The 26,124-nt window shown below is 41.5% G+C and overlaps 1 protein-coding gene across 2 annotated transcripts; it reads right to left on the bottom strand.

Moving 5' to 3' along the window:
- Positions 1 to 1,267: 1,267 nt before the first annotated feature.
- Positions 1,268 to 25,059, bottom strand: LOC105009497 (macrophage-stimulating protein receptor). 2 transcript variants are annotated; one of them, XM_010868920.3, is made up of 21 exons: positions 24,639 to 25,059; positions 22,039 to 23,320; positions 17,302 to 17,478; positions 17,049 to 17,171; positions 16,683 to 16,853; positions 15,479 to 15,633; positions 15,217 to 15,352; positions 14,994 to 15,130; positions 14,700 to 14,879; positions 14,077 to 14,176; positions 13,765 to 13,983; positions 13,387 to 13,533; positions 13,083 to 13,239; positions 12,804 to 12,896; positions 12,512 to 12,712; positions 3,869 to 3,952; positions 3,429 to 3,610; positions 2,947 to 3,056; positions 2,641 to 2,806; positions 2,414 to 2,550; positions 1,268 to 2,270 (listed from the first exon to the last, which is right to left on the bottom strand). In XM_010868920.3, the coding sequence occupies exons 2-21, from the start codon at positions 23,242 to 23,244 to the stop codon at positions 2,039 to 2,041; spliced, it is 4,113 nt and encodes a 1,370-aa protein (XP_010867222.1). In that variant the 5' UTR covers positions 23,245 to 23,320; positions 24,639 to 25,059; the 3' UTR covers positions 1,268 to 2,038. The 2 variants fall into 2 exon arrangements, with proteins under 2 accessions (XP_010867222.1, XP_010867223.1); XM_010868921.3 differs by lacking the exon at positions 24,639 to 25,059 and adding an exon at positions 23,547 to 23,850.
- Positions 25,060 to 26,124: the final 1,065 nt, after the last annotated feature.

Genomic DNA, 26,124 nt, shown 5'->3' with positions numbered 1-26,124 from the left:
CAGAAGATCGCAGTTCACTGATGCTCCCCATACAATCTGACTGCTTGAAATAAAGGAGTGCGGAATAATGGCCCAAATCCAGGTGAGCAAATCAGCTAGAGACATACCCAAAGATAATCTAAGCTGCGATTGTTAAATAAGGCATTTCCACAAAGTACTGAATAAAGGGTCTGAATACTAACAGTACTAGTCAAGTTTGGACACACCCAGAATGGTACATGAGATATTTAAGTTTTCCATTTTTGATTAACTGGCTTTTTGAAAACAAGGCAACGTGGAGAGCATATTATGTTTTGTCCAATTACATTTCTGATTACTGTAGCCCTGTTTGAATTACAATGAATAATGAAAATGTTTGTGTTAGTTCATAAATCGCTTTAAGTAATTGTTGGACTCTTTCTCCATGCATGCAACTCTCTCACCCAGGGAGAGCAGGGTCAAACATTAGGCTACTCTTCACTACCAGCCGTACCATTAAGTTTACTCATTTTTCTAAGAATCCCATAATTTCTGTAATTATAATACAATACCATTTGATTGAAAAAAATCATACAATCACATCTTGGTTTTAAATATCAAATCTGTGGCTTATTTTCATTCCTTTTCTATAACGAAATGGTCATTTTAGGCTAACTAAATTAATGTATTGCATAATTTGGATTATTTATTTTTTTATCAATCCAAATCATTCATATGGGACGTACTGTGATAAAAAAGGAAATCAAATGAATTATGGTCATAGAGAATCATTTTTAAATAGATTGCTAAATATGCCAAACTGATAATTTCCATTAATAAAGGCATAATGATATGGAACATTTTGGGTTGGAATTTAGACTAAAACCAAACTTTGACATCCACTTTCTGCAGCTCGTAAAGATGGTATCTTATGGTTGCAATTAAGATCTGCTGTACAGCAGAATTTGGCGTGTACTGAAAGTTTACTAAGGGAACAGCTGATCTACTGGCCAATCTTTGTTGAAATGAACACAATGGTTCCAATCATGTTTTATGGTTATACCTAGACAGTGATTATTTATAAACAATAAAATTATTTAAAGTTCAATAAGAGATGAGCCAATTTCAGAATGCAACTTTAATCAAATATATATATATATATATATATATATATATATATATATATATATTTTTATTTTTTTTATTTTTTTTTTCTCTTAAGGGATGAGCCAATTTCAAAATGCAACTTTAAATATATATATATATATATATATATATATATATATATATATATATATATATATTTTCTCTTAAACAGGACAAAGTATATGCCGACTCCCTGAGTGTCAATTAGTATTACAGTACTATTATTATTACTTTCTTTCCAGAGGAAAAGCAATTTAAGCCACTCCCATAAGTATAATTTCTGCTCACTGACCAATCCTCTCAGAAGCAGCCATGGGAATCTGAAGTTTACCAGTTTTGTCAAAGGCCACATTCCATACCACACATTACATACACACCTCAAGTTCCTAATGAGCATAATATGTAGACATATACATTCATTTGTTCTTATTTACAGCTTCAGAAATGGAGACGATTCAATAGGTTTCCCTTTAAAACCATTTCCCCACCTCACAATACACCTTTAGAAACAAATCAGTGCATTTAAAGTACAGATGACATTTGTTAGTCATACTTTGTGTCCTCAACAAATAAAATCAAACAACACTGTTATTCAGTGTCACAAGTGGATACATTTCACATAGTCTGCTCAGTCAACAGCCTATATTTTATTCCTTCCTAATCAAGTCTACAGTAACAGACGTGAAATATTATTTCTGTTAACTGTGACTTAGATGCGTGTATTGGGAGTGGTCTATCATTGGTGAATGTTCATGTACACATCCCTGCCTGATGTCCCCCTACTGTCCCTATCCTGGTACGATCCGGTCCAGTTTTACAACAGTATATTCCATTTAGGTCTGGTTTGGCCTGGTCAGTTCTGATATGGTATGAGCAGCTCAGTTTTAATATGCTGTTGTCTGGTCAGTTCTGGTATGGTCAATTAATCTGGTTCTCAACTGGACATGGCGCTGTCTGAGTCCAATCCCGAGGCTTCGGCCTCGTCAGCCGAGGCAGTCAAGGCAGGGTAGGGCCGAGGCTGGTCCAGGTTGACGTATGTCACGTTCAGACTGATGTAGTGCTCTCCCTCCAGGCGGGACAGGATCTCCTGCACCTCCTGGTCCAGTGTGCGGAAGTCAGGTCTGAACTCTGGCTCAGGGTCCCAGCACTCCAACATGACCGAGTACCTGTACGAGAGACACAACTGTCATCAACAACCAAAATGGTGCTCTTATCAAAACAATAACAGCTATCAACAACCAAGCTCAACTGAGAGAGTTTCCTAAGAGGTTTTCAATTCGGGGTCAAAATTGAGCTCCGAACAACTTACAGGGCATCAGGGCAGAACTGCGGCTGGGGCAACCTTCGTCCCCTCATGAGGAAGTGAGTGATGTCATAGGGATCCACTTCAGGATAGGGGCTCGCCCCTCTGGTCAAAAGTTCCCACATCAGGACCCCAAATGACCACTGCAAAAATAAAGGATAAAGAGCTAGAGAAATATAGACAACAGTTATAGCTGGTTATAAGGTCACTGGAACTGAATCATATTCACTAACCACATCTGACTTGGTGGTGAACTTCTGTGTTTGGAGGCTCTCTATGGCCATCCACTTGACCGGGAGCTTGGCCTTTTTGTGGTCCTGGATGCTGTAATACTCCTTGTCAAACACATCTCTGGCCATACCGAAATCTGCCACTTTCACTGTGAACGTCTCATCAAGCCTTAATAGGCGAAACATAGCGAATAATGGATGTCAAAAAACATTATGGATGGGACAACCATGCTCCGAATTGTAAAACAGTCTTCATGAAATACATTACTCAAGTGAAATGATTGACAGGCCCGCCCAGATTTTACTTACATGCAGTTGCGAGCTGCCAGGTCTCTGTGTACGAACTTCTTCTGGGCCAGATACTCCATTCCTTTGGCTACCTGCAGCCCAAAGCCAATTAGGTCTTTCACTGTTGGATTCTGGAGGAAGGGAGGTAACATAGAGGTCAGTGATAAAAACCTAAATAAATACACATACAGTACTGTTCAAAAGTTTTTGACAAAAGTAAAACTAAAGCCATTTATTTGGAAAGCAAGTGTTAATTTGTAAAAAAGATGTTATATTCATGTATTTATATTTATTATACATATATATTTTTTTTTAAATTAAAACATGTAATACCCAAATAGTTCAACTTTCAGGTGCCTAAGACTTTTGCACACATATAAAATACTGTGTAAGTACACCAACGAATGTCTGAAATTAGTTTATTCCAGCACACTAATACAAAAGAAGAAAAGAATGAGACATTGGACTAGTTATGAAGCATGAAAAGTAGGATTTTTAATTACCCTCCTTTCACAACGTATGAAGTGGCGCAGGTCTCCATGTTTCATATAAGGTAGTACCACCAGGGGGAGCCCATCCTGCGGCAGAAGGATACCCAACAGGGAGAGGACATTGGCGTGATTGAACTTCTTCATCAGGATCCCCTCTCTTAGAAACTGCTCCACTTCCTCCAGCCCTGTGATCCCTGAGAAGGGGAGAATGAGATAATTTTTTTTCCAGCAGATATCATGTTTGAAATGATGTGAAAGCATGTTTGTTTCCCCGCTAAAACTTGCACTTGCTTTACATGTCGTCATCCTATTTCAAAACCTTCCCGGAATAGTGTGAGATCACACGAAAGCATGTTCATGGAACACTTCTTGCATGTCTGCGTTCCTTAAGGGAGCATACGTCCAGAACAGTCATGAAGGCTAAGCTCAAAAAGTGAGATGGAAAAACTTACTGTTCAATGACTTAACAGCACAATGGATTAACTGTTCTTGATTAATGTCTGTCAGGTAGCCATGGTACACAGTCCCAAAATGCCCTAAAGAAAGACAAAATGACATCAGTGTTTATTGTTATATTGTTCTGGTCTAGTTACATTCTTTGAATGAGGAAATAACAGATCAAACAGGGTTGTAAGTTTCAGTTTTATCACATCAAACAGTACACACAGAGATTGCTATAGGTTGCTTTTCCATCAAACTAAATATGTTCCCCACATACACATACAACCCCCAACTGGACAAATCTATAAACCCTCCCCACATATATACACACCCCTCAACTGGACAGAATCTTGCACCTTACATATACTTTTTAGTAATGTTTTTGTAACTTATTAATGCAGATTCTATTTTTATGCTCAGTCCACTGTCCTTATTTTTTATTATTTTTGTATAAATTATTGCTCCAACAGCCAGAACCAACTCCATGTTTTTGTTGTGAAACTTACTTGGCAATAAAACTCTGATTCTGATCAATATTTGTGCTAGCCACGGTGGACGGGTGGTTAAGGTAGACTGTGTATGGATGACCTAAGAATGAGTGGTATTGAAGTGGAACCTTTAAATCCTTAGAACAATGCAAAGGTCTTAGTCCTTGGGTGAACATTTTCATTTGCTAGTAAAAACAAGAAACCAGGCGAGCCTAGTTCAGCCGGCCCGCAATAGAAACTGGTTTCAGCTCGGAATTCGAACCTGGGTGGCCCACGTGAAAGGCTGTGTCGTTAACCACCACACCACGGAGCTGTACATTTGACAGCTATCAGTAGAGCCTCTTGTCTCCATTCTGAACAAATCCTCTTTTTGCCACTGGCCGTTTTAATAGTTAATTGGCAATTCGTGAACGACATTGATACAGTTAAACTGTATCGTTTCTCACTAAGTTTACTTCCACCACAAATAATGTCTATGTATGGCGTTTGCCACTGGCCGTTTTAACAGTATATTAGCCAGTAATAAGCTTTACCGGTATCTACTAACTTACTGGAACAGTCATAAGAATTGAGCAATTGCTAGCGGGTCTGTCAAAGCTATTTCATTTCATGGCATAAGAACATATTTTTTTCTTTCATGGCAAAACAACTAACTTTTTTCTTTCATTTGTGAATGACATTTATACAATAACTATCAATAAAGGCAACAAAAACTAACTTTTTCATCAAGTGAAAAGACGAGATAATCATGGAATCTACCAGAAATTATTAATAAATGTCATTGCTCTCAATGGATTCGAACTTAGGTCTTTCACATGAGAGGCACGGTCTTTAATCACTACGCCACAGCATTACACGTTTCAACAGTCGCTAGACAGCATTGAGGATTGTGTTAAACTGACTAACGTTCAGTGTCGAAAATGTATGTATTATTATATCCTTATTTTTTCAATTTTCTGTTAGAAGGCCTCTGTACTCTGTATGCTTGAAACATTACGTATACTCAACAACTTGTCTTTCCCCATGAGCAACTCATGATGTCTCGATCTGTGTTCAGGGGCAGTAATTAATGGAATATCAGCTGAGTAATGCTCCTAGTCTCCATCTATGTGTGGTAGACTAGGCCTTGGGCCTAGCAGAAACCACTAGAAGAAGTCTCCCCTTTGGGGGTATGTCTTAATAGCAGCAGTGGGGCTCCTTCTCCTTGTATTACAGAGATGAACAGGACTCTATTCCTTATGGGGAGAGCTGAGTTAACAAAACCACCAATAGTAACGTGCCCAAGTTGTCGTGTGGGAGCTTTCACCAAGTTATTTCTTATCAGAATAAGAACAAAAAACAATAGTATATAAAAAAAGTACACCTTTAACAAATGGCTCACCCAAAGTAGTAAAAATAAAACTAGACATTTGAAGAATTTTAGCTTGTAACAAGACAGACAATTCAGAAATCAAGCAACTTGGTTCAATTCAGGCACATTCTTAGAATAACACAATGGTTTTTAAAGTCTGAAAACAGATTTTTCATAAATGTTGCTTGCTTTAGCCTGGGACAGTTACAAGCCTAACAAAAGGCCAACAAAAAGCTTTGTTTGAAGCTAGGAGCATAGGCATTCTTTAAAAAGGAGACAATATAAACAAATATTTAGGTTGGTTTGAAGGGAAACCCGATAAAATAATTGCATTATTTGGAATAAAAATGGCTTAATTAAGTGTTTTATTAACTGTTGGGTCAAAAGGTTAAGTGTTTTTGTGACTGTAGTGATTGAGAGGGACACATACCAACCTCTGAAAACATACTATTTGGTGGGTGGTAGAGGAGGCTGTGGGGAGAGACCCTGAGGTATTGGTGAATAGGGGGTGTTGGTGAAATGTGACATTATATTAAAGAGCCCCATGTCCAATACCCTTCTGTCATATTTTCAGTGATTCCCAGAGCACCCTGATTTTGAGGTGGTAAATTATTTTGGGGTAATTTGGCAAGAAAGGTGAATGATGGCTGAAGCAGAGAACCAAGTTAAGTCATGCAGAATATTTAATCCTGTTTGTAACTTTTATGGACAGGATATCGAGACGTAGTCGGGGTAGGGAGGGGTTGCAGTTCTGTGGGCTGGGGATCTCATCGCTGCTTTTTGCGGATGATGTGGTCCTGATGGGATCAACGGTCTGTGACCTTCAGCACTCACTGGACCGGTTCACAGCCGAGTGCGAAGCGGTTGGGATGAGGATTAGCACCTCTAAATCTGAGGAAATGAGGCATTACCCTAAGTAAAGGAGTTCAAGTATCTTGGGGTCTTGTTCGCGAGTGAGGGGACAATGGAGCGGGAGATTGGCCAGAGAATCGGAGCAGCAGGGGGGGTATTGCATTTGCTTTACCGCACCGTTGTGACGAAAAGAGAGCAGAGCCGGAAGGCAAAGCTCTCGATATACCGGTCAATTTTCCTTCCTACCCTCACCTATGGTCATGAAGGCTGGGTCATGTACAAGATCGTGAGTACAAGCGGCTGAAATGGGTTTTCTCAGAAGGGTGGATGGCTTCTCCCTTAGGGATAGGGTGAGAAGCTCAGCCATCCGTGAGGAACTCGGAGTAGAGCCGCTGCTCCTTTGCGTGGAAAGGAGCCAGTTGAGGTGGTTCGGGCATCTGGTAAGGATGCCCCCAGGACGTCTCTCTAGGGAGGTGTTCCAGGCACGTCCAGCTGGGAGGAGACCACAGGGTAGGCCCAGGACTAGGTGGAGAGATTATATTTCGACACTGGCCTGGGAACGTCTCGGCATCCCCCAGTCAGAGCTGGCAAATGTGGCTCGGGAAAGGGAAGTTTGGGGTCCCCTGCTGGAGCTGCTGCCCCCGCGACCCGATACGGATAAGCGGATGAAGATGAGAATAAAAACATAGGAAGCTATAAAAGCTGTAAGGCTAAACAGTGCGGTTAGATTTAAGCACTCAGTCATAGGCGTGAGAGAAGAGAAGTGTTTTTAACCTGGATTTAAAAATGGATATGTTTGGGGCACATCCAACATCTTCTAGTAGTTTATTCCAGTAGTGTACAGCATATCTGCTAAACACATCTTGACCATGTTTAGTTTGGACTCTGGACTCTACTTGCTGACCTGTGTTCATGGATCAAAGAGCCTTGCTCGGTTTATATTCTTCAAACATACCAGAAATGTATTCGGGTCCTAAACCATTCAGTGATTTATAAACTAAAAGCACCACTTTAAAATCTATTCTGTAACTGACTGGAAGCCAGTGCAAAGATTTAAGAACCGGAGTGATGTGCTCTGTTCTCTTGGTCCTGGTTAACATTCTAGCAGCCGCATTCTGAATGAGCTGCAGCTGTTTTACATTCTTTTTGGGGAGTCTATTGATTCTATTGAGCTGTTGTCATATGGTTCAAAAGACATATATTTGAGTAACATCGGCATAGCTGTGGTAGTTAATATTCTTGTTCGGTAGAATTTGGCCCAGAGGTAGAATATAGAGATTGAACAGAAGCGGTCTGAGAATTAATCCCTGGGGAACTCTGCATGTCATCAGATTCATGATTACCAATGGTGACAAAGTAACTCCGGCCATCTAGATCAGTGGTTCCCAAACCTCTCCTGGGCCCCCCCAGCCATCTCACATTTAGTTTTTGCCCACCTAGCTCACCTAGTTCAGGGCAAAAATTAAAAGCATGTCAGGCTGTGTTTCAAACCTGGGTCCTTCAGCTCTGCAGACACTGTTCCAAATAAGAACTTCCTGATGAAGACAGCGAGTAGTGGTTTTACAAGGTCAACATGTTAGAAGTGATTTTCTTTCTAACCCTAACCGTAACCCCAGGGCTGTGATACCTAACATTAACCTAACTGTAACGTTAAAATGCATTTATGTGTGACAGAATTCCTGAACGGGAGTGAATGTCGCATGTCACTACTTTTCAGGCTAAAACTCACCAGCTAGCTAACATTTCCTGGTTTCTAGCTTGTGTGCGATTATGCTTAGCTATTATGTTTGCATGGTCTTCACAAAACTGCGCACATCACATAGTTTGAGTGCAGGTGGACAGGCACTGAGGCATGATCACCCTCACCTGGATGAATGACCGGTCAATCAGAATTTATCCAACTATCTGCACTTTGCTGCTAATATTTATTATGAATCCTGCTGCTAAGATACTTTAATGTTTATACCTGATGTGTCAAGTCCATGTGAACTTTTATTTTATTTTATTTTATTTGATATACTATGTGTTTATTAGAGACCAACCAGACTAGTTTAGCACAAGGCCAGAGTGTCTCCATTTGAATACTTAAATAGGTGGGTGGGGTTAAGGCCTAAGAGGGTGTGAACAACACTGAATGGGCTTAAACAAAGACCCTCTCTCTGGAAAGTGTGAATCTTTCAAAGCTTTTTCTCAGAACTAAGTAGAACATTTAAAGCAGCATATCTTTCCTATAACTCCATCAAACAGTTCTGTTTTATATACCAATACAAAACTCTGAATCTAGACCTTAAAAAAATAAAAATTAAAAGCAAAAAAAAAAAAAGCAAAAGGGTTTTGCCACCATGTACTAAGTCATGTTTTGGAGAGGGATCAAATATTTATTTCACTCATTAAAATGCATATCAATTTATAACATTTTCTAGAATTTTGTTGTTGGTATTCTGTCTGTCACTGTTCAAATATATCTACCATTAAAATTATAGACTGATCATTTCTTTGTCAGTGGGCAAACGTACAAAATCAGCAGGGGATCAAATAATATTTTCCCTCACTGTATGATACGTTTTAATAGCTTTCATAACATATATTTTACCCAATTCGTAATGTATTATATGTTTTGGTAGCACATTGTAATGTAACATAATGTAACATATCATACGAAATCGGGTGCCATGGATGTATGTAAAATAGTCTACGTATTCCCCTTAGACCAGGTTGGTGACATATGAGGATGCGGATGTGATACGGAAAAAACTGAGGTAGATCAGGTCAAACTAGATGGGTCGTCAGTTTGTGTGTTTGGGAGTAGTAGTATGTAGTAGTATGGCAAAGGCAGTTTTTATAATAGAAAATTGTTAAACACTTTATATAAAATTTGTTGCAAAGTATGAAGAAACAGCAATACATTGAAATCAGACACTGATGAGGCAGTAGAGTTTGACAAACATCAAGAGCATATGGTTGGTTTCAGTTAAGAATAAAACCGGTATGTTAGATGTATAAGGTTGTTACAGACAGGACTATGCAAAGAATGTAATGGTACAGACAGTCTGAAGAAACCCCGAAATATGTATATAACCTTTGTTCCCTGAGAGAGAGAGAACGACATGCCACAACAGTGAACGTGCATGCGTCAGGCCAATCCATGAAAACAAATACAATCACACCCAATAAGACGTGAAGTAGCCGGGAGCCCCACATAAAAAATACCCAGCTACACCTGCATTCACTAATTTCAGAACAGCTCTTCATTGCAACTGAAAAAAGTTTGTTTTTTCATTCCTCCATCAGGGAATATAGGTTATGTACATAATCAAGGTTCCTTTTTCATTGGACATTTCTAGGCCATTATGGGGACAATACACAGTGCCACTAAGCTGGAGAGGCGGACTACTGACGTGAGGGGTTGAGGAAACCTACCTAAAAAAGAGCAGCCATTGAAAGCAGGCCATGACAGATAAGGCAAAGCTATTAATCCCTTAGTCTTAAAAAGGCAAAGGCCCATGAGGGCAATCCATCCAGGGGTCAGAAACCATGCCCAACTCACTGGACCTGAACGCATGGAACTCTAACTCACTGGACTTGATGCATGGAACACTAACTCACTGTGAACGCATGGAACACTAACTCACTGTGAACGCATGGAACACTAACTCACTGTGAACGCATGGAACACTAACTCACTGTGAACGCATGGAACACTAACTCACTGTGAACGCATGGAACACTAACTCACTGTGAACGCATGGAACACTAACTCACTGTGAACGCATGGAACACTAACTCACTGTGAACGCATGGAACACTAACTCTGTCTGCTTCTCCTCCAGGTGAGCGTGGCCATGTTAACCAATGCAAAGTCGAAGAACGAGAAGAGGGAAATGAGCCTGTCCAACACGGTTGGTCAGGGTCAAGGAGACCATAAGACAAGAGTGTGCCTTTCCAAATCACTTGAATTTGCCCATGCATCCAACCTCAGTTTGGAGTGTCATGGAAACGGGTCTGAATACTTATGTACAGAGATATTTCAGTATATTATTTTCAATAAATTGGCACATACAGTTGTGCTCAAGTTTGCATACCCTTGGAGAATTGATAATATATACACCATTTGTAAAGAAAACATGAGTGAGCAGGCAAAACAAGTCTAATTTCTTATGGTATTCACATTCAACTGTAGGTCATAATAGAATGGCATAATCATAAACCAAAACATGGCAACATGTGTTAATATATTGGCCACTTCGGCATCAATGACAGCGTGCAGTCTTTTGTATGAGTTGTCTATGAGGCCCCGAAGTCTTGCAGGTGGTATAGCTGCCCTTTCATCATGGCAAAATGCCTCCAGGTCATGCAAAGTCTTCGGTCACCTAGCGTGAACCGCATATTTGAGATCTCCCCAGAGCGGCTCAATGATATTAAGGCCAGGAGACTGTGATGGCCTCTCCAGAACCTTCAATTTTCTGCTCTAACCACTGGAGGGTCAACTTGTCTGTAGAGTCAAAAAGGAGCCAAACAACTGTGATAATAAATGGCTTCATATGATTCCTAAATTAAATAAAATATGTTTTTTTTTGCATGATAAATCATATTTTCAAAATCAATGCCAAAATGTCACTGTTTCTGCCTGGGTATGCAAACTTATGAGCACATACGTATTTAAAAAAAAAAAAACATCGCTTTGGATATTGTTTGTAGACTGATGGGGTAAATCAAACTTATCTCACATTGTGTGGAGAAATTTAAGGGGTAGGAGAGATTGTTTTCTTGAAGCTAAAAGACGTTATCTTGGACAACACGACAAGCCTAATTTTGCGTGGATGGTAGTGTCATCTGCATATTATAGCATCAGCAATGTATTAAGTCAAGTAATTTACATTGGTCACCATGAATTAAATGATATCTACATTAGTGTACGAAGCTGTACTGTGTCAAACACCTTGGACAAATCATTGAATGAAGAAACGCAATGCTGTTTGGAATGACATGGTTCCAGCATTCTTTCCAGAAGTACTGTGCTTCTTTCTAAAATCAGAATTAAACTTCTTCATGACATTATTGTTTAAAAATACCTTCTGTTCCTTACTAACCAGAGTTTCAAGGAATTCAGACATGGGACAGCAGTTATTTAGACTACATGTGTCCTCCCCCATTTTTACATTACGAGAAACAAAACAGACTTCCCTAACTCTGGAACAACATTCTGTTCTGAGGTCAGGTTAAAAATATAGGTTAAAGGTTCAGCAATATTGTCAGCAGCATATTTCTAAAAGCTTGGATCTAGATCTAGATCCTGACAAGATGATTTACAGTAGCAGTATTGCAGAGCTGAGAGGACCTCTTTCCTTGTGGAATGTGTAAGATGAAAGTGTAATCTCCCCAGACGTTGCTGAAGATTACGTTTATTTAAAGGTATGGTAGATGACTATGCACAAGACACAGTTCGCATAGAAAAAATCATACACCAACTGAAATGTTCTTGACACAACTGCTGGTTCAAACTGTTCACCATTTCACCTTTGTGAGTAACAATGTCAGAATTCACATAAACACATTTTGGGACATCACTTAAAACAGAGGTACTAGGTCACAAACCTAAAATGATTAATGTTGGTGGTAACAGCCCTTTATTCTGCATTTCTAGCATGTGGCCCATTAATTCATTGGGGGTCTTATCCACCAACGTACTACATTAAATGTTATAGTCATCTCAGTTATTTATACAGGCATACAATCTGTCTTTTTTCTGTTAAGATTTTACCGTTTTATGCAGATATTGTGCCAATTGGTCATATATGCAAAATCGAGAAGAATATCCAGGAATGGGTGATTTTACAAAGAATAATGCAATCTCAGAATCCTGGATGACTTATAGACTCATCTTGCTTCTCTCAGCATTGGCAGAGCTCCTGATCAGAGTGACAACTACCATACAAAACAAATCTCAACAAGGCTATCCATACCTTTGCCGATGACCTGGTTGCGGTGAACTTGGAGCATGTCAGCTGGGATAAGGACATCTTTGACCTCCTCCAGGAGCCCAGATCTCAGGGTGTCCAACGAGATCAGGGGCACGGCTGACGGGTCGTAGTTGGCGGCGTAGACCAGGCCATTTAAAACTACCCCCCCGGAGCCGCTGGTTTGGCTGTTGTGGTAGAACATTTCTGGAGAATGGATGAAACAAGGCAAGTGAAACCACTGATTTATGACGATTTATCAATCAGGCTCATCATATATGCTCTCAGCGAGGCTCACCGTGTCTATAGTCACCATTGGAGGAAGACAGGTCACGGTTGCTGGCCATTCGGGTGTGGCCCGACATCCTTGCTAAACGAGTCTCTAGTTTGACTGAAATGTTTTGATTAACAATATTTATTGCATTGTCCTATCTTTAGATAACTAGCAAATGTTTTAGGTTTTCAATTTGCTCACACGTCTTTAAGGGATAATACCTTTTTTGTGGGTCTGTCTGACTTGCACCATCACACAAAGGTACAGCTTAAAGAGAATCCAACAAACTATGAAAGTTCTCACCTTTCTTTTTCCTCTTTACGCGTTTCATGGCAATGTAGACAACAAGACAGCCGACACACGACATTGTTACAACTCCCAGCATGACAAACGCTAAAGTCAAGTAGTTGTTGGCCAAGACCACAGTTCCCACCTCATACACACGCCCATTCACAAACACCTAGGATCGAAGAAAAGGTCATGTCTCAGAACTCACTATGGCCTATGGTTTTTCACTTAAGGAGATTTCTAGACACATGCATGATCACGGTTTTCTTAAGGGTTAAGTTTGATTAGGTTAACCATTGCAGTAACTACAGCAGCTCACCGTGACAGGCAAACCTTCACTGGGAATGACGACATGTTTAGGGATCCTGCAGGTGAGTTCATTTCCCAATACCTGGACGCCACAGTCCACACCACCAATGGTCATGTTGATCTTCATACAGTGGCTGACCATGTTTAGCTTGTTGTGCTGCAGAATAACGGATAAAGCATATGATTTTAAAATAAAGATAATGGAATGAAGCTAGGTGAATTGCAGCAACACTAGTCAAAACCACTAAAGACATAGAAAAGATCTCATGGAGTCAGAATTATTGCCCATCCCTGATCTAGAGTAACTGTAAAATAAATGTTTGATGATTGACAGACTATACAACAAGTTCTCTTTAAAACTGGGTCCGGTGTGTGATTGTAAACATACATGCAGTGAGACCTCAGTCTGCCCATGGCTCAGACGAAGTACGTTGCCTTCGTCTTCAAAACTGGTAATGCTGGCCTCTGGATGGTATTCGAAGGGTTGCTGCATCAGGTTGGCAGCTCCGTCCATTGCGATATTAAGGTAACCCTTGTCAGTCTCATTTCTAGGGAAGGCGGGAGCAAAGCACTCCAAACGCATTCTGGTTGCTGTGCCGGTGCAGACCTGGGTTACATTCAACACAGAGTGTCTTTATTCTGAGGTAATTTAAGGAGTGTTACCATGTTGCATGTTTCTGAAGCCTGGAGGTGAACTTACACGCTGCAGAGGCTGTTGGTTGGATTTGTCGCTATAGTAGGTGATCACAGTGTTGTATGCGGAGTCCAGATTCATGCCCTCAATTACGATTTTGGACCCACTTAATCAATAGGGAAAAAAATGAATGAATACAATACATAATACAAGTTGCTTACTGTGCATTTGAGAAACCAGCACTGAGCAAATATTTGAGTGGTTTTGGAAACAGGACCCAAAAAAGAGACAGAATTTCTTTGACTAATCCCAATTTATACTGTATTAACCTCTCAATTTATGAACACATTTATAGGTTAGTTGGCCAAAAGCATAAAGATAACGCCAGTAGGGCTCACAGGCTAAACCCCCTTGATGGTCCGCCACTTTGTTGGCCCGCCCCCTTGAAATTAAATGACCAGTAATTTATCCCATAATTTTTTTTACAACAGTGCTGGTTATAGTGCCAAACTATGAACTGGGTTAAAAAAAATCTCTGGTGAACCATTCTTTTTAAACATTAGAAATGTAATTAAATAAAACTGAGAAAAACAATTGGCTGTTCTCCTTCATGAACTATTGTAGAATCTCAGAAAGGGCGGGGGGCGGAGCATGTGAGCCCTTTAGTGAATCGTATTGATGTGGCCTACCTTGTGAAGCTGCAGGCAGGCTGTATCTTAGAGATCTCAGGGTTCACCTTGTACTGGAACGTCTTGTCAGTGGACACCAGGTATTTGTCAATAGAGACACTCAAGGGCACCGTCTTCAACTCTGTCACACCTTTAGACAGGCAGACGATGGTGGACAATGACCCAGTACCTTCAGAGACACTGAGAGACACACAGACAAGAACATCATATACAAAATAAATATGCCTGGGTACCATAGAAGGGATAAACTCTACAGGTTCAATGATAGCCAGAAAGAAAATGGCACATCATTACCTCTGGATGGGGCAGTCCTGATCTCCTACAGTCACAAATCTTTTCATCCCAGAATTCAAGTGAGATCCTGTCAGTGTGACTAAAGTTCCCCCTATCTGAGGCCCATAGTCAGGCGTGATGTCTGTGATATTTGGCACCTGGGAAGCATAAAAGATTTTACGGTGGATTTGAAAAGTCGTTTCGAACAAACAATATTTGTGGACTGACAAGAAATCCTACTCACCACAAATGTAAAGCCGGTTATTTGGCCCTGCCCTACAATACGGTAGCTTCCCTCCACCTTCCCCTCACTTATTCTCAGAGTAATGGTGAGATTCTCGGACGGACTTGGAACCGCCCGGTGAAGTGTACACACCAGCCTGAGGGGGGTTGGGGTGAAAGGTCAGCCTTGATCAGAGCCAACAGTGTCGACTTATGGGCCTCTATAAATTAGGTGTCCATGTGTGTCATGTGTGTTAATGCGCATGTGTGTGCGTGTTACTCACTGTGTGCGGCTCTTTGACAGAACAGTGCATGGGGTCTCTCCCACTTTAACCCAGGGGTTCCCCTTGTTGATGGTGGTGTGCTGCGAAGTCTGGAACTCCCAGCCACACACTGTCAGCTCTGTCTCACCATCACGGGGAGCAGTCTTCGGGAAAAACTGGATGCCCAATAAGATTCCATCAGAAATATGAAAACATTTCTTCAAATGATTAAATGTGCAGCATATCTTTTCCCCATTCCAAACCACCCTCACAATTTGTTCACCTACCAATCAAGCAGTTTAAAAAAGCTTTATGAAAAATGAAGATGTTTGTATTTTAAAGATATTTTATTGTGAATGTAATACATTAAATTAAATTATTAACATTAAATTATTTCAAACTATTCATAATCGGAAACTGAGGGAACAACGTCGAGCTTTTCTCAGTCAGGAAATGACAGTGGATTTCTTCATTGGCAACGTGCCCCAGTCTGCTATTGTTTACATAATGGCAAACAGTATGTAATTCCAGGAGATATTAAAGACACAATGTCAGACTCTACAGTGAAAAATTTGAAACAAAAATGTGCTGTTATTTCTCCCTCTAAGGTCAGGTTCAGCCTGAGGGTTTAATAACACGGTGTGCCAGGGTGACCCAACGGTCAGAGATGCTGGTTGGAGTGCACACGTACTGCCGCTTGTGTTCCTGCATCTGGATTTGGCCTCATCTGCCGAGCACAATCGTAAAACTTTCCCCATGTTGATGTACATGAAGAGCGGTTCTTGGAGATCTCGTAAACATCAACATGCACGTCCCAAATTGCATGCTGCATTCGCAACCTAACCCTCATTTTGAAAACATAAGCTCTTGGTGTCAAATGGAAAGTCTGCATTTTAGAGTACGCTAACGTGCAAGCCCAACATTTACAAATACTGTTATTATAATTTCAAAAATACAATTTCCCTGTTAGGTTGTTCCTAACACTAATCGCTTTAAATTACCTTTTGAATTGGATCAATAACAAATTTGAGCAACTGATCTACAAATAATAACAAGTACTTTGATGATTTTTAGATCAGTCAGTCTGTATTCGCTTGCAGTCGCGTTTCAAGTTATCTTTTAAAACACGGCCAGTGGTTTCTTCAACTTGTTAGGACGTTCTGCCAGATGGTTAATTCCAGACACAAGACAACACCCAATCCTCTCCAACTCCCAGCCATCGTACCTCTGTGATGACGGGAGCACAGGCCTCATTAGTCCACTGGGCGGGGCACTCCTCCTGTCTGGAGCATGACCCTGAGCACCAGCCACACCCTGTGAACTGGGGAGCCGCCAGACACTTGGAGCAGGTCAGGAAGTGTTTACATCCCGGGCCTCTTGGAGAAACGCTGAACAACTGTCAGAGACATGTAGAGAGGGAGGAAGACAGGGAAAGACAGCAACAGAAAAAAAAGAAGTAAAAGGGAGAAAAACAGAGGGGGAAGAACGAGTGGGACAGAAAAATGATGGTATTTTCCCCTGTTAGATGTCCGGACAGCATAAACAAGCGTACGTTGGTAATGAACGCTTACGGTTGAATAGAAAAAGACACCTTATTTCCAACCACAAATAGCAAGGACTTGTTAGAATGCACAGCAGCCTTTCTGGACACCTCCATGCCCTCTGCCAGAGTATAGTTGGCAAAAAAGATTGGACTTGACCTTCGAAGGATGAGCTGCAGTAATCAAAAGACAATGGAGTTGTATTACTAATCTGTGACACTTTCCTTTAATATTCTCTCATTAGCTCTCTTAGAGGCTTCTAGTGTGTCAGACACACCCACACAGCACACACAGTGAGAGTACCTGTAAGAGCCTGCCATCCTTGGTTCCAATGTGAGCCAGGGTGTGGATATCGTGGATGGTGACAAGCACTGAGGTGAGCAGGACGTTGTTGAATAACCGCTCGAAGAGATCCACCCGGTTGAAGGGTTTGGACACCAGGGTGGGCTTGTTTGGACATGAGGCATTGTCCTCAGAGCTCTGAAGAGACGCACACAAAGACAACAGCGTTAACACTGACTGATTACTCACACATTACTCAATAATCACTACCACTTTCCTTATCAGATAAGTGATTTAATAGCTTGGCCCACTAATTTCAAATGACTTAGTGATGTGGTTTATTTTGTCTCTGTTAGTGGTTTGTCATATTCCCCATTTAATTCCAACATGCTTAAAGGGGTAATCCACCCCCCACAAACACTAATCATGACATTTGGAGAAAGCCTATGGTGTGTTAGTCATTAAAACATTCTGTTTCATCATGGTTTAACTTCTATGTGATGATTCTGTGAAATCTGAACCACATCATCCCGTTATATTCCTAAGAATGTAGAAGACACTTTCACGTAATGCTTTAAACCGATGACCTGCATTTCAGATCACTAAAACAGTCTCTACAACACATGCAGCTATTTCATCATGGCAAAATACCTATTTAGGTAACATCTCTTCAGAGTAAACACTGCAATGTGAGATATATATTTTTTGAAATATTTTGAAAATGAAAAACTTAAGTGTCTTATGTACATAGGTATTCAGACCATTTACAACTTGTTTTCAGTTAGTAACTATACAGTATAGATGGCACAAAAATAACTATCAATTAAAGCTGCGAGCAGCTTTCAGGGGGCCAAGCCAGGCACAGGAAGCATCTCACTGCATGCTCTCACTAGAGAAATGTTTTGCTATTTAAAAATGCCCATTGCCGCTAGTAGTCAGGATGTCCAATCGAAGGAGAGGAAATCTAAATAAAACAAAAAGACCTTGAAACCAGAAAAGGAACCAGGCAATCGTAGTTCAGCCGATTAGGAGGGATGAATCTTGTTGTTGCTGGCAGGTTTCAATCCCTGGTTTTCTATGTGGCAGACTGTCTTTAATCATGACACTATTTAAACAGCAGAATTAAACTTTTACCTCAGCCATTACATTTTGGCTGAAATAACGTGGACAAAATAAAATGTATTAACGTAATTAAAGAGTAGTCTTGCACAAAGTCTATATAGCTAATAGCTATACAGCCTACTTATAACGAAAACAATGACTCCAATCACTTCATGGCTGATTTGTGTGTTTGGAAAACAATAACAGTATATAAGGGTCACGTAAATTTTTTTATCCTAAACATAAGAGAATCGTGGTATTACAGAGAAGATATACAGTATACTGTTGTGTGAAGGGTGAACAGTACCAAGTGGATATACATTTCTGAAATACAATATTTGGAACATCTCAAAGGGGAATTGAACTAGGGTCAAAATATTGAAGAACAGGGACATTCCCACTACACTTCAGGGGCTACTGATTGTACCTACAGCTCTCTATCCTCTCCAAATGTAAATTTTACCCCAGCCATTACAATTTTGCTGAGATAAAGTTGGCAACAAAACGTTTTTAACGGAACTAAAGTGTACTGTCGTACAAAGATTATTATAGATGGCTAGCTAATAGCTATGCATTCTACTTATAATGAAATCAATGACTCCAATCACTCCATGGCTGGTTCCTTTCTTTGGAAAACAATAACAGTATAAAAGGGTCACGTAATATAATTATTCTCACAAATAAATGAAAATCACGGTATTTCAGATATGTATTGTGGAAAGGAGTGGAAAAGCATTTCTGAGATATAGAATTTGGAATGCCTGAGGAGGGAATCGAACTGGGGTCACACTATTGAAGGACTGGGATGTTCCCACTACACCACAGGGCTGGCAGGCAGATGGAATAGTCTCATTGGGTTGGGATCTATAATACCCGAAATAGCACAGTTTTTCACCAATTGTCATCCAAATCCATTCAACTGTTTCGGAGGAAATCGTTTAAGTGTGTTTTTATCAATGGCAAAATCGTGAGAAACATTGGTTATGTTTATAGCGCCACCAAGCGGTATTTCTGTATGGGAGTTTTCCTGTCCATTCCTAGCAGACACATTTACAAGTATGATTGTTTGCGTAGCTGTTTGATGTTACGTTTGGGTTTAATGGACGTCTAAAGTCATAGACCTGCCCAGCTCAATTTCATTCGCTGATTTCGGCCATATTGTTTGAGAAATCCACTTTCCTTATATAACTTTTAAAGATAATGGTTCAAAGGTCCTTCACACCAAACGGCATGCAAATCCGTTCAGCGGTCTCGGAGGAGATGTTGTTAACATGTTTTTCCCCAAATTCAAAATGAAGGAAAATCCAAGGGGCGAATTTGAAAGACCCCAGAGACTTTTTTGGTCAGCATGAGAAGGGGTATATCTGGAACTTGGTTGTGTGTCTCTACGACATTCGGTTCATGAGATCTGAGCTTCACTTTTTCCATTTTCGACTGAGTGCTACAGTGCCACCATGAGGAGTATGGGTACCATGGTACCCAAGGTCCGATCAGGCAAAGTTTGGAGCGCTTAGAACCAGAGGGGACCGAGCTATTGACCTCTGAAAATGGCCCTGGAGAATAATAATAATAATAAAACGTACAAACATTAAAGGGTTCCAGCAACTTGGTTGCTTGGCCCCCTAACTATAGGTTAAGACAATAAACAAATCTGGAAAAGGTGAAGGGGTCTGCATACTTTCAGATGGCACTGTATGTATTAGGAATGTGTGATTTCAGGTGGAATTTCAGGTTCCTCCTTTAAAATGTGTTTTTAAACTGTTATTCACACAGGCCCTGACCACGCACTCCCTCTCTACTGCAAAAACACAAAAACACCCAAACACCCAAACACAGTGGAAGCAGTAAGAGGAATCCTCCACTGTGAGAGAGCATGTACCCCAATCCCTGGTGGCTTCAGCCCTCAGCCATGTAACAGAGCAGAGCCCACACAGGCTAACACAGAAAGGAAGAGGGCTCTGAAACAAGAAGTGATCTCTGGCCACAGGACATAACACTGCTAATTAACCGGACAGTTGTTTCTCAACCTAATACTGACAGCAGGAGTAAAAGTCAAAGTAAATGTTCCACACTGAGATTCTGGGAAAACACCCAGAACGTAACCATGTACTTCACGTTTTTTTTTCCCAGCAAAATTGTCCAAAACAAACATCTCTCCTCCAGAAGAAAGCTGGCTACTCCGGCTCAGTGCAATTAGCCAACCTGCCCCAACTTGCCTCTTCACCATTCCCTTGAGGATTTTCAATACACATCTTCATCTGACATTCCCCACCCATCCAGAGTATAATCTATAACCTGTTGAAATGTTTAACGAGGACAATATGGCCAGCTGTCGTAACTGTATAAACTATAGAATTGTTACTGTAATGACATACAGTGGACAACTCGTGGTGATTTTTTTCCCCAGCTCTTGCTGAAACAATTCAGACATGGTACAGTAACTCTAAACAGTAACCCCACACTGCTTTACCTCTGTTGGTTAATAGAGACAGTGTAAGGCTTTGAAATGACACAGCTACTTCAAATAGAGCCAATCCCTTCTCCTCTGCATTTCCTGACTTCTCCCTCCTTCTCTCCCTCTCATTTCCATGCTGTCATATAAATTATGTAGGAGCCATGCACAGAACCACACTCCCTCCCCTTCACATTCCATTCCTTGAGCAACCCCGTTTATGACCTCTGAGCCTCTGCAGGTGTAAGCCTGGCTCTATGAGCTCAGAGGGAGCGGAAATTTGAAGTCACACTGATAACGCCACACCTTGATACCAGCTACTAAACAGCCAGTCAAACACTGTGGTTGTTTTATACAACAACAGTTTTATTGTTGAAATACAGCTGTACATTTTTACCCCACTCGTCATAAAGTACACCTCCAATTGTCATTTTCTTTATTCTTCATAAATCAGTATGATAGCATTAAGGGAAAAAAAAAAGAAAAAAATATCTAGGGCATGATATAATAGTTTAGGTCTACTCTAAATTAATACAGTTCATATTTCAGAAACAAAGGTAGAATGGCTTAATGTATCGTACTCAGACATTATCAAGTTCCCACCCTTTCAGCTTGGACATGTTACTAGCTATGACTGTAATTCAACAGAGCAGAAAAACCGTCTGACTCATTCTCCTTCCCTCTCTCCCTCTCTTTTCTCACACATTTCCCTCTCATTCAATCACCCAGTTTTGGAACTTCTGATACTATAAACAACCTGGGATGCACTTCCTAAGCACCCAACAAACAGGATTGGCTGAATATTTCAGACCGATTGTGCTTTCATCTGTATAGTCATCTAATATGCTCAAATGTTGTCCTTTGTGCATGTGTCCTTAACTACATTTATATCTCTTTTTATACAATTACAAAATGTGTGTTTAAAATACTATAATTTGAAGCAATTTCCATTCATTATCAGACTTCATTATCACAAAAAAAAAGTGTGATTGAATTTGCATTTATTGAAATAAGAAACTACATCGGAACAAACATTGGCATTGGCCCATTGTATTAAATGAATATCGTTAATTGACCAAGAACCTTCTCAGCAGAGTGTACCTAACAACCTGTATCTCACTCCACTTCCACATCCTGCAGTTACAATCTGAACCATTTAACGTTAATCAGAAGCCCTGGCAGAGAGGCGGAGCCCAGTGGCTTACCTCATGCGGGCAGCTCTCGCAGGGCTGGTACTGGCAGAGCCCTCTGGATAGCTGCTCTGTGCTCGACCTGCAACAGTCCTCCACCCCTTTGTCGATGGCCTCGTCTACCAAGGCTAAGGAGAAGGCACACATGGCCGAGTTACTGTAGGGTCTCCCGGAGGTATCAGTCACGGCGAATGTCCCGTAGAGGATGCCTTCGTTCTCCCCCACGCCCAGTTCGGCTGCCAGCTCCTTCCCGGCGCTGCTGAAGTGGGCCGCCTGCAGCCCGTTATACACAATGTCCTGGAACGACTTGCCCTCGCTCCGTCGCCTGCGCTTGAGCTTGTAACGACACTCCAACACGATCTCGCGGTACATTCCCATCTCGATGTCCTTCACGGGCAAACGACCCAGGCGCGTCTGATACCCAGCTGAGTCCAATAGGTTCTCTCTCTGGACAGACAGGAAATAAACATAGGACCCCGCAGAGAAACTGTAGATGTAATCGATCTGGTAGGAGTTCTGATATTTAGGGAGCACGGTCAGACCTGGCGTGGTCAATTCAAAGCCGTCCGTGGTCGACAGAGGCCGGCGAATCGATATGGACTGCCTGCCGTACCTCTGCGCTACGCTCTCATTGAGTGTTGCTGCCACAAAGAAATAGGCTGTGTAGCCGTCCTCCACGATGACCGCCTCAGTGCCCAGGGGACTGGCAAGGCAGTCGGGACAGTGGGAGGGTGAGTTAGCATCTTTCCTGAAGAGACATTGAGATGTGGGTGGGGTACCATCCAAGTTAAGTTCATGTAAGTAACAAACCCCGTGCTTAGAGCTCCCACAGGAATACAGATAAGGAGTGTCGTAAAGCGCCGGGTCCAAGAGCAGGACCTTGTTGTCCGTGTCCAGCGAGTCCCCAGGGTCGGTCTCAATGCCACAGAGTTGACAGGTCAGACACTCCGGGCTGCCCACCGGGCCGGTCCTCAGCTCCCATAACTTATTGAGCTGTCCGCTGACCGCCTCGATCACATTCTGCGAGGCCACATAAATGTCTTGCTTTTCTGGGTTTACCACTACGTTCTGGATGGGTTTGATAGTCTGGAAGTGGGGTATTGAGTAATTAACTGTAAAATCCACCTCCGTGCGAGGGGTCTTGGGACATGCGTCTAGTCCTGAGGCTTTTACAGTCTGCATCCATACACATGTCACCAGAATGGTGGCCCAGGGGACCATCTCCACTCCACGCTGCAATGTAACTTCCTGTTACCTACAGCCACGGGAGATGGATACTTCTCTTTTCCAGAACATTCTGGGGACGAGCAGGAGGTCAAAGAGAAGGGTTGAGATTTCTAATCATTCTCTATGATGTCTTAAAACTCATCTGATGTTTTAAGACAATGCCTAAGGTAAGAAAATAAATTTTACAGTTTCAAATGTTTGGCAAAGTCTGTAATATGAGGAATACTGTATGTAGCATCACTAAGTGCAAACCACACATCTTTTATGTACTAATTACCCCAAAACCCAATACATACGTTAATTGTAACAGCCGGGGGCAGCCTGTTCCGTGCTAGCTTTTGCACTTCCATGTTCAGTGTCTTTATGTTCTAGGTTTTCTGATTCTATGGTCTACTTTAATTCCCTGTGTTTATTGATTTCACCTGTCTAGTTTAGTCCTGTCATCTGTCTGTAATTTGTAAGACAGGTGACAGGACTACTTATTTTGTTTCCTAGGTTTCTTGTCAGTCTTTGTTTTGTGTGACGTGTCTTGTTGAAGTTAAGTCATTTGTTATCAAGGCTGTTAAATTTAAAATGAAAGTTAATTGTCCACCACCTCTGTGCCGGTGTCCTGATGCAACCGTATTCAATGTTACATTAATTTGGCATCGCTGGGTCTAGGTATCTAAGGGTTAAACAGAGGGACCCTCCTAGATGATAAATACTCTCTCCTAAAAGTGCCATAAGATTTTATGAGAAGGGGCCTCTGTTTGGTTTACTTGGCTCCCTCTGTACTGTAAAAGACACAAGAATGTATTCTTAGGGGAGGGTATTTTGTACTAACATGATAAGCTCAATTTCATATTTATCCAAACAGATTGGTATGTATGATTAAAATGTTTGAGTAGCAGTTCAGTTTCGGTTTGCACGCAAAGGCAAATGGTCACTGGTTCACATCAAGGGATTTAGTGTCAAGAATTTTCTTTGGACAAGACAAAACATGCATTCTTGACATAACTATGGAAAGATATACAGAAAACCAGCACATTTGAGCAATTTTAAATGAAGTATCAAACATAAACCGTAACCTGTATTCCAAATAAATGTCTTATTATTCAGACCTGTGACACCATGGGAGAGCAATTATGCAAAGAAGTGTCAACCTTTCACGTCCTTTCTGTAGTGGGTAGAGAACACCTACGTGACAGATTTGTCGTTCTGCCCCTGAACAATTCAGTTTACCCTCTTCAATCCGTATACTCACAACTGAATATGTAGATGCAATTGCATACTATATTTATAGACAAAATTAAGAAAACAAAGACACAGAAACTATCGAAAGGAAATCCACTGAGGAAATGTTGGTACCCAAAGAATAGTGAAATAACAAAAGCAATTCGATTAGTTACCTGAGATGTAAAATTATGCCGCGCCTCCAGATATCAGACAATTATTGATTCTCAGATACAACACCGGACAGTCTTGCTGTACTTATTGTCTGTTGCGCTATTACAAGCGTTTTTTTATATCTGGTTGTCGGATGCAGTGATAAATGCGGTTCAGTTAAGAAATTCGGTGAAAACTTCTGTACACAAACAGACGAGCTAATACCTGCTGCGCCAAAAACGCACTGGACTGGCTCACATGCCCCGCCTACGTAATGTAAGAATGAACTGGTTTTCATTGCACAATCTGAGTTTTTCGGTTTCCTTTCATGTTATTTCCAAGACTCAGATACTGAGATCGTCATTTAAACTCGCTTTTTAAACTCATTTATGGAAGCAAGGGATCACACTCAAGACCAAACATACGTGAGGCAGATGGAATGCTGTTCTGGGAAATGCGGGTTTGTAGTTAAGGCAGGTGGGAGTTTTATTTCCCAAGGCTGCCTTCGTCTAGACAATTGCCACATATATTTGTTATCTCTTTAATTAAATATGGTGATACTGACTTCAAACCAACAATACATTTAAAAGAATAGCACGATCAATTACTTATAAAATATGGACTTTGCCTAAATTAGGACTTTGCAGAACTAATATTAATAAAATGTTGTGGGGCTGTCTTGGTTGACACGCCTGTGCAACATCGCGTGGCGGTCGGGGACAGTGCCTCTGGGATGGCAGACCGGGGTGGTGGTCCCTCTTTTTAAGAAGGGGGACCGGAGGGTGTGTTCCAACTATAGGGGGATCACACTTCTCAGCCTCCCCGGGAAAGTCTATGCCAGGGTTCTGGAGAGGAGAATATGGCCGATAGTAGAACCTCGGATTCAGGAGAAACAGTGTGGTTTTCGTCCGGGCCGTGGAACACTGGACCAGCTCTATACCCTCTACAGGGTGTTGGAGGGTTCATGGGAGTTTGCCCAACCAATCCACATATGTTTTGTGGATTTGGAGAAGGCATTCGACTGTGTCCCTCGTGGCATCCTGTGGAGAGTGCTTCGGGAATATGGGGTCCTGGGTCCTGCTAAGGGCTGTCAGGTCCCTGTACAACCGAAGCAGGAACTTGGTCCACATTGCCGGCAGTAAGTCAGACTTGTTCTCAGTGCATGTTGGACTCCGGCAGGGCTGCCCTTTGTCGCCGGTTCTGTTCATAATTTTTATGGACAGAATTTCTAGGCGCAGCCAGGGGCCGGAGGGTGTCAGGTTTGGGGACCACACGATTTCGTCTCTGCTCTTTGCGGATGATGTTGTCGTGTTGGCCCCTTCAAACCAGGACCTTCAGCATGCACTGGGACGGTTTGCAGCCAAGTGTGAAGCGGTGGGGATGAAAATCAGTACCTCCAAATCCGAGGCCATGGTCCTCAGTCGGAAAAGGGTGGCTTGCCAGGTTGGTGGAGAGTGCCTGCCTCAAGTGGAGGAGTTTAAGTATCTAGGGGTCCTGTTCACGAGTGAG

The sequence above is a fragment of the Esox lucius genome, chromosome 17 (genome assembly GCF_011004845.1).
Source record: "Esox lucius isolate fEsoLuc1 chromosome 17, fEsoLuc1.pri, whole genome shotgun sequence".
Taxonomy (NCBI): domain Eukaryota; kingdom Metazoa; phylum Chordata; class Actinopteri; order Esociformes; family Esocidae; genus Esox; species Esox lucius.
Note: the sequence above shows the minus strand (reverse complement) of the source record. Positions and strands in the feature narration are given on the sequence as shown.

Coding starts and splice junctions, on each gene's coding strand:
- LOC105009497 (XM_010868920.3), bottom strand. CDS start 23,244: ATGGTCCCCTGGGCCACCATTCTGGTGACATGTGTATGGATGCAGACT. Junction 17,479..22,038: donor GCGAGAGCTGCCCGCATGAG/GTAAGCCACTGG, acceptor GCGTCTCTTCAG/AGCTCTGAGGACAATGCCTC. Junction 13,240..13,386: donor GTGAAGGTTTGCCTGTCACG/GTGAGCTGCTGT, acceptor CTTCGATCCTAG/GTGTTTGTGAATGGGCGTGT.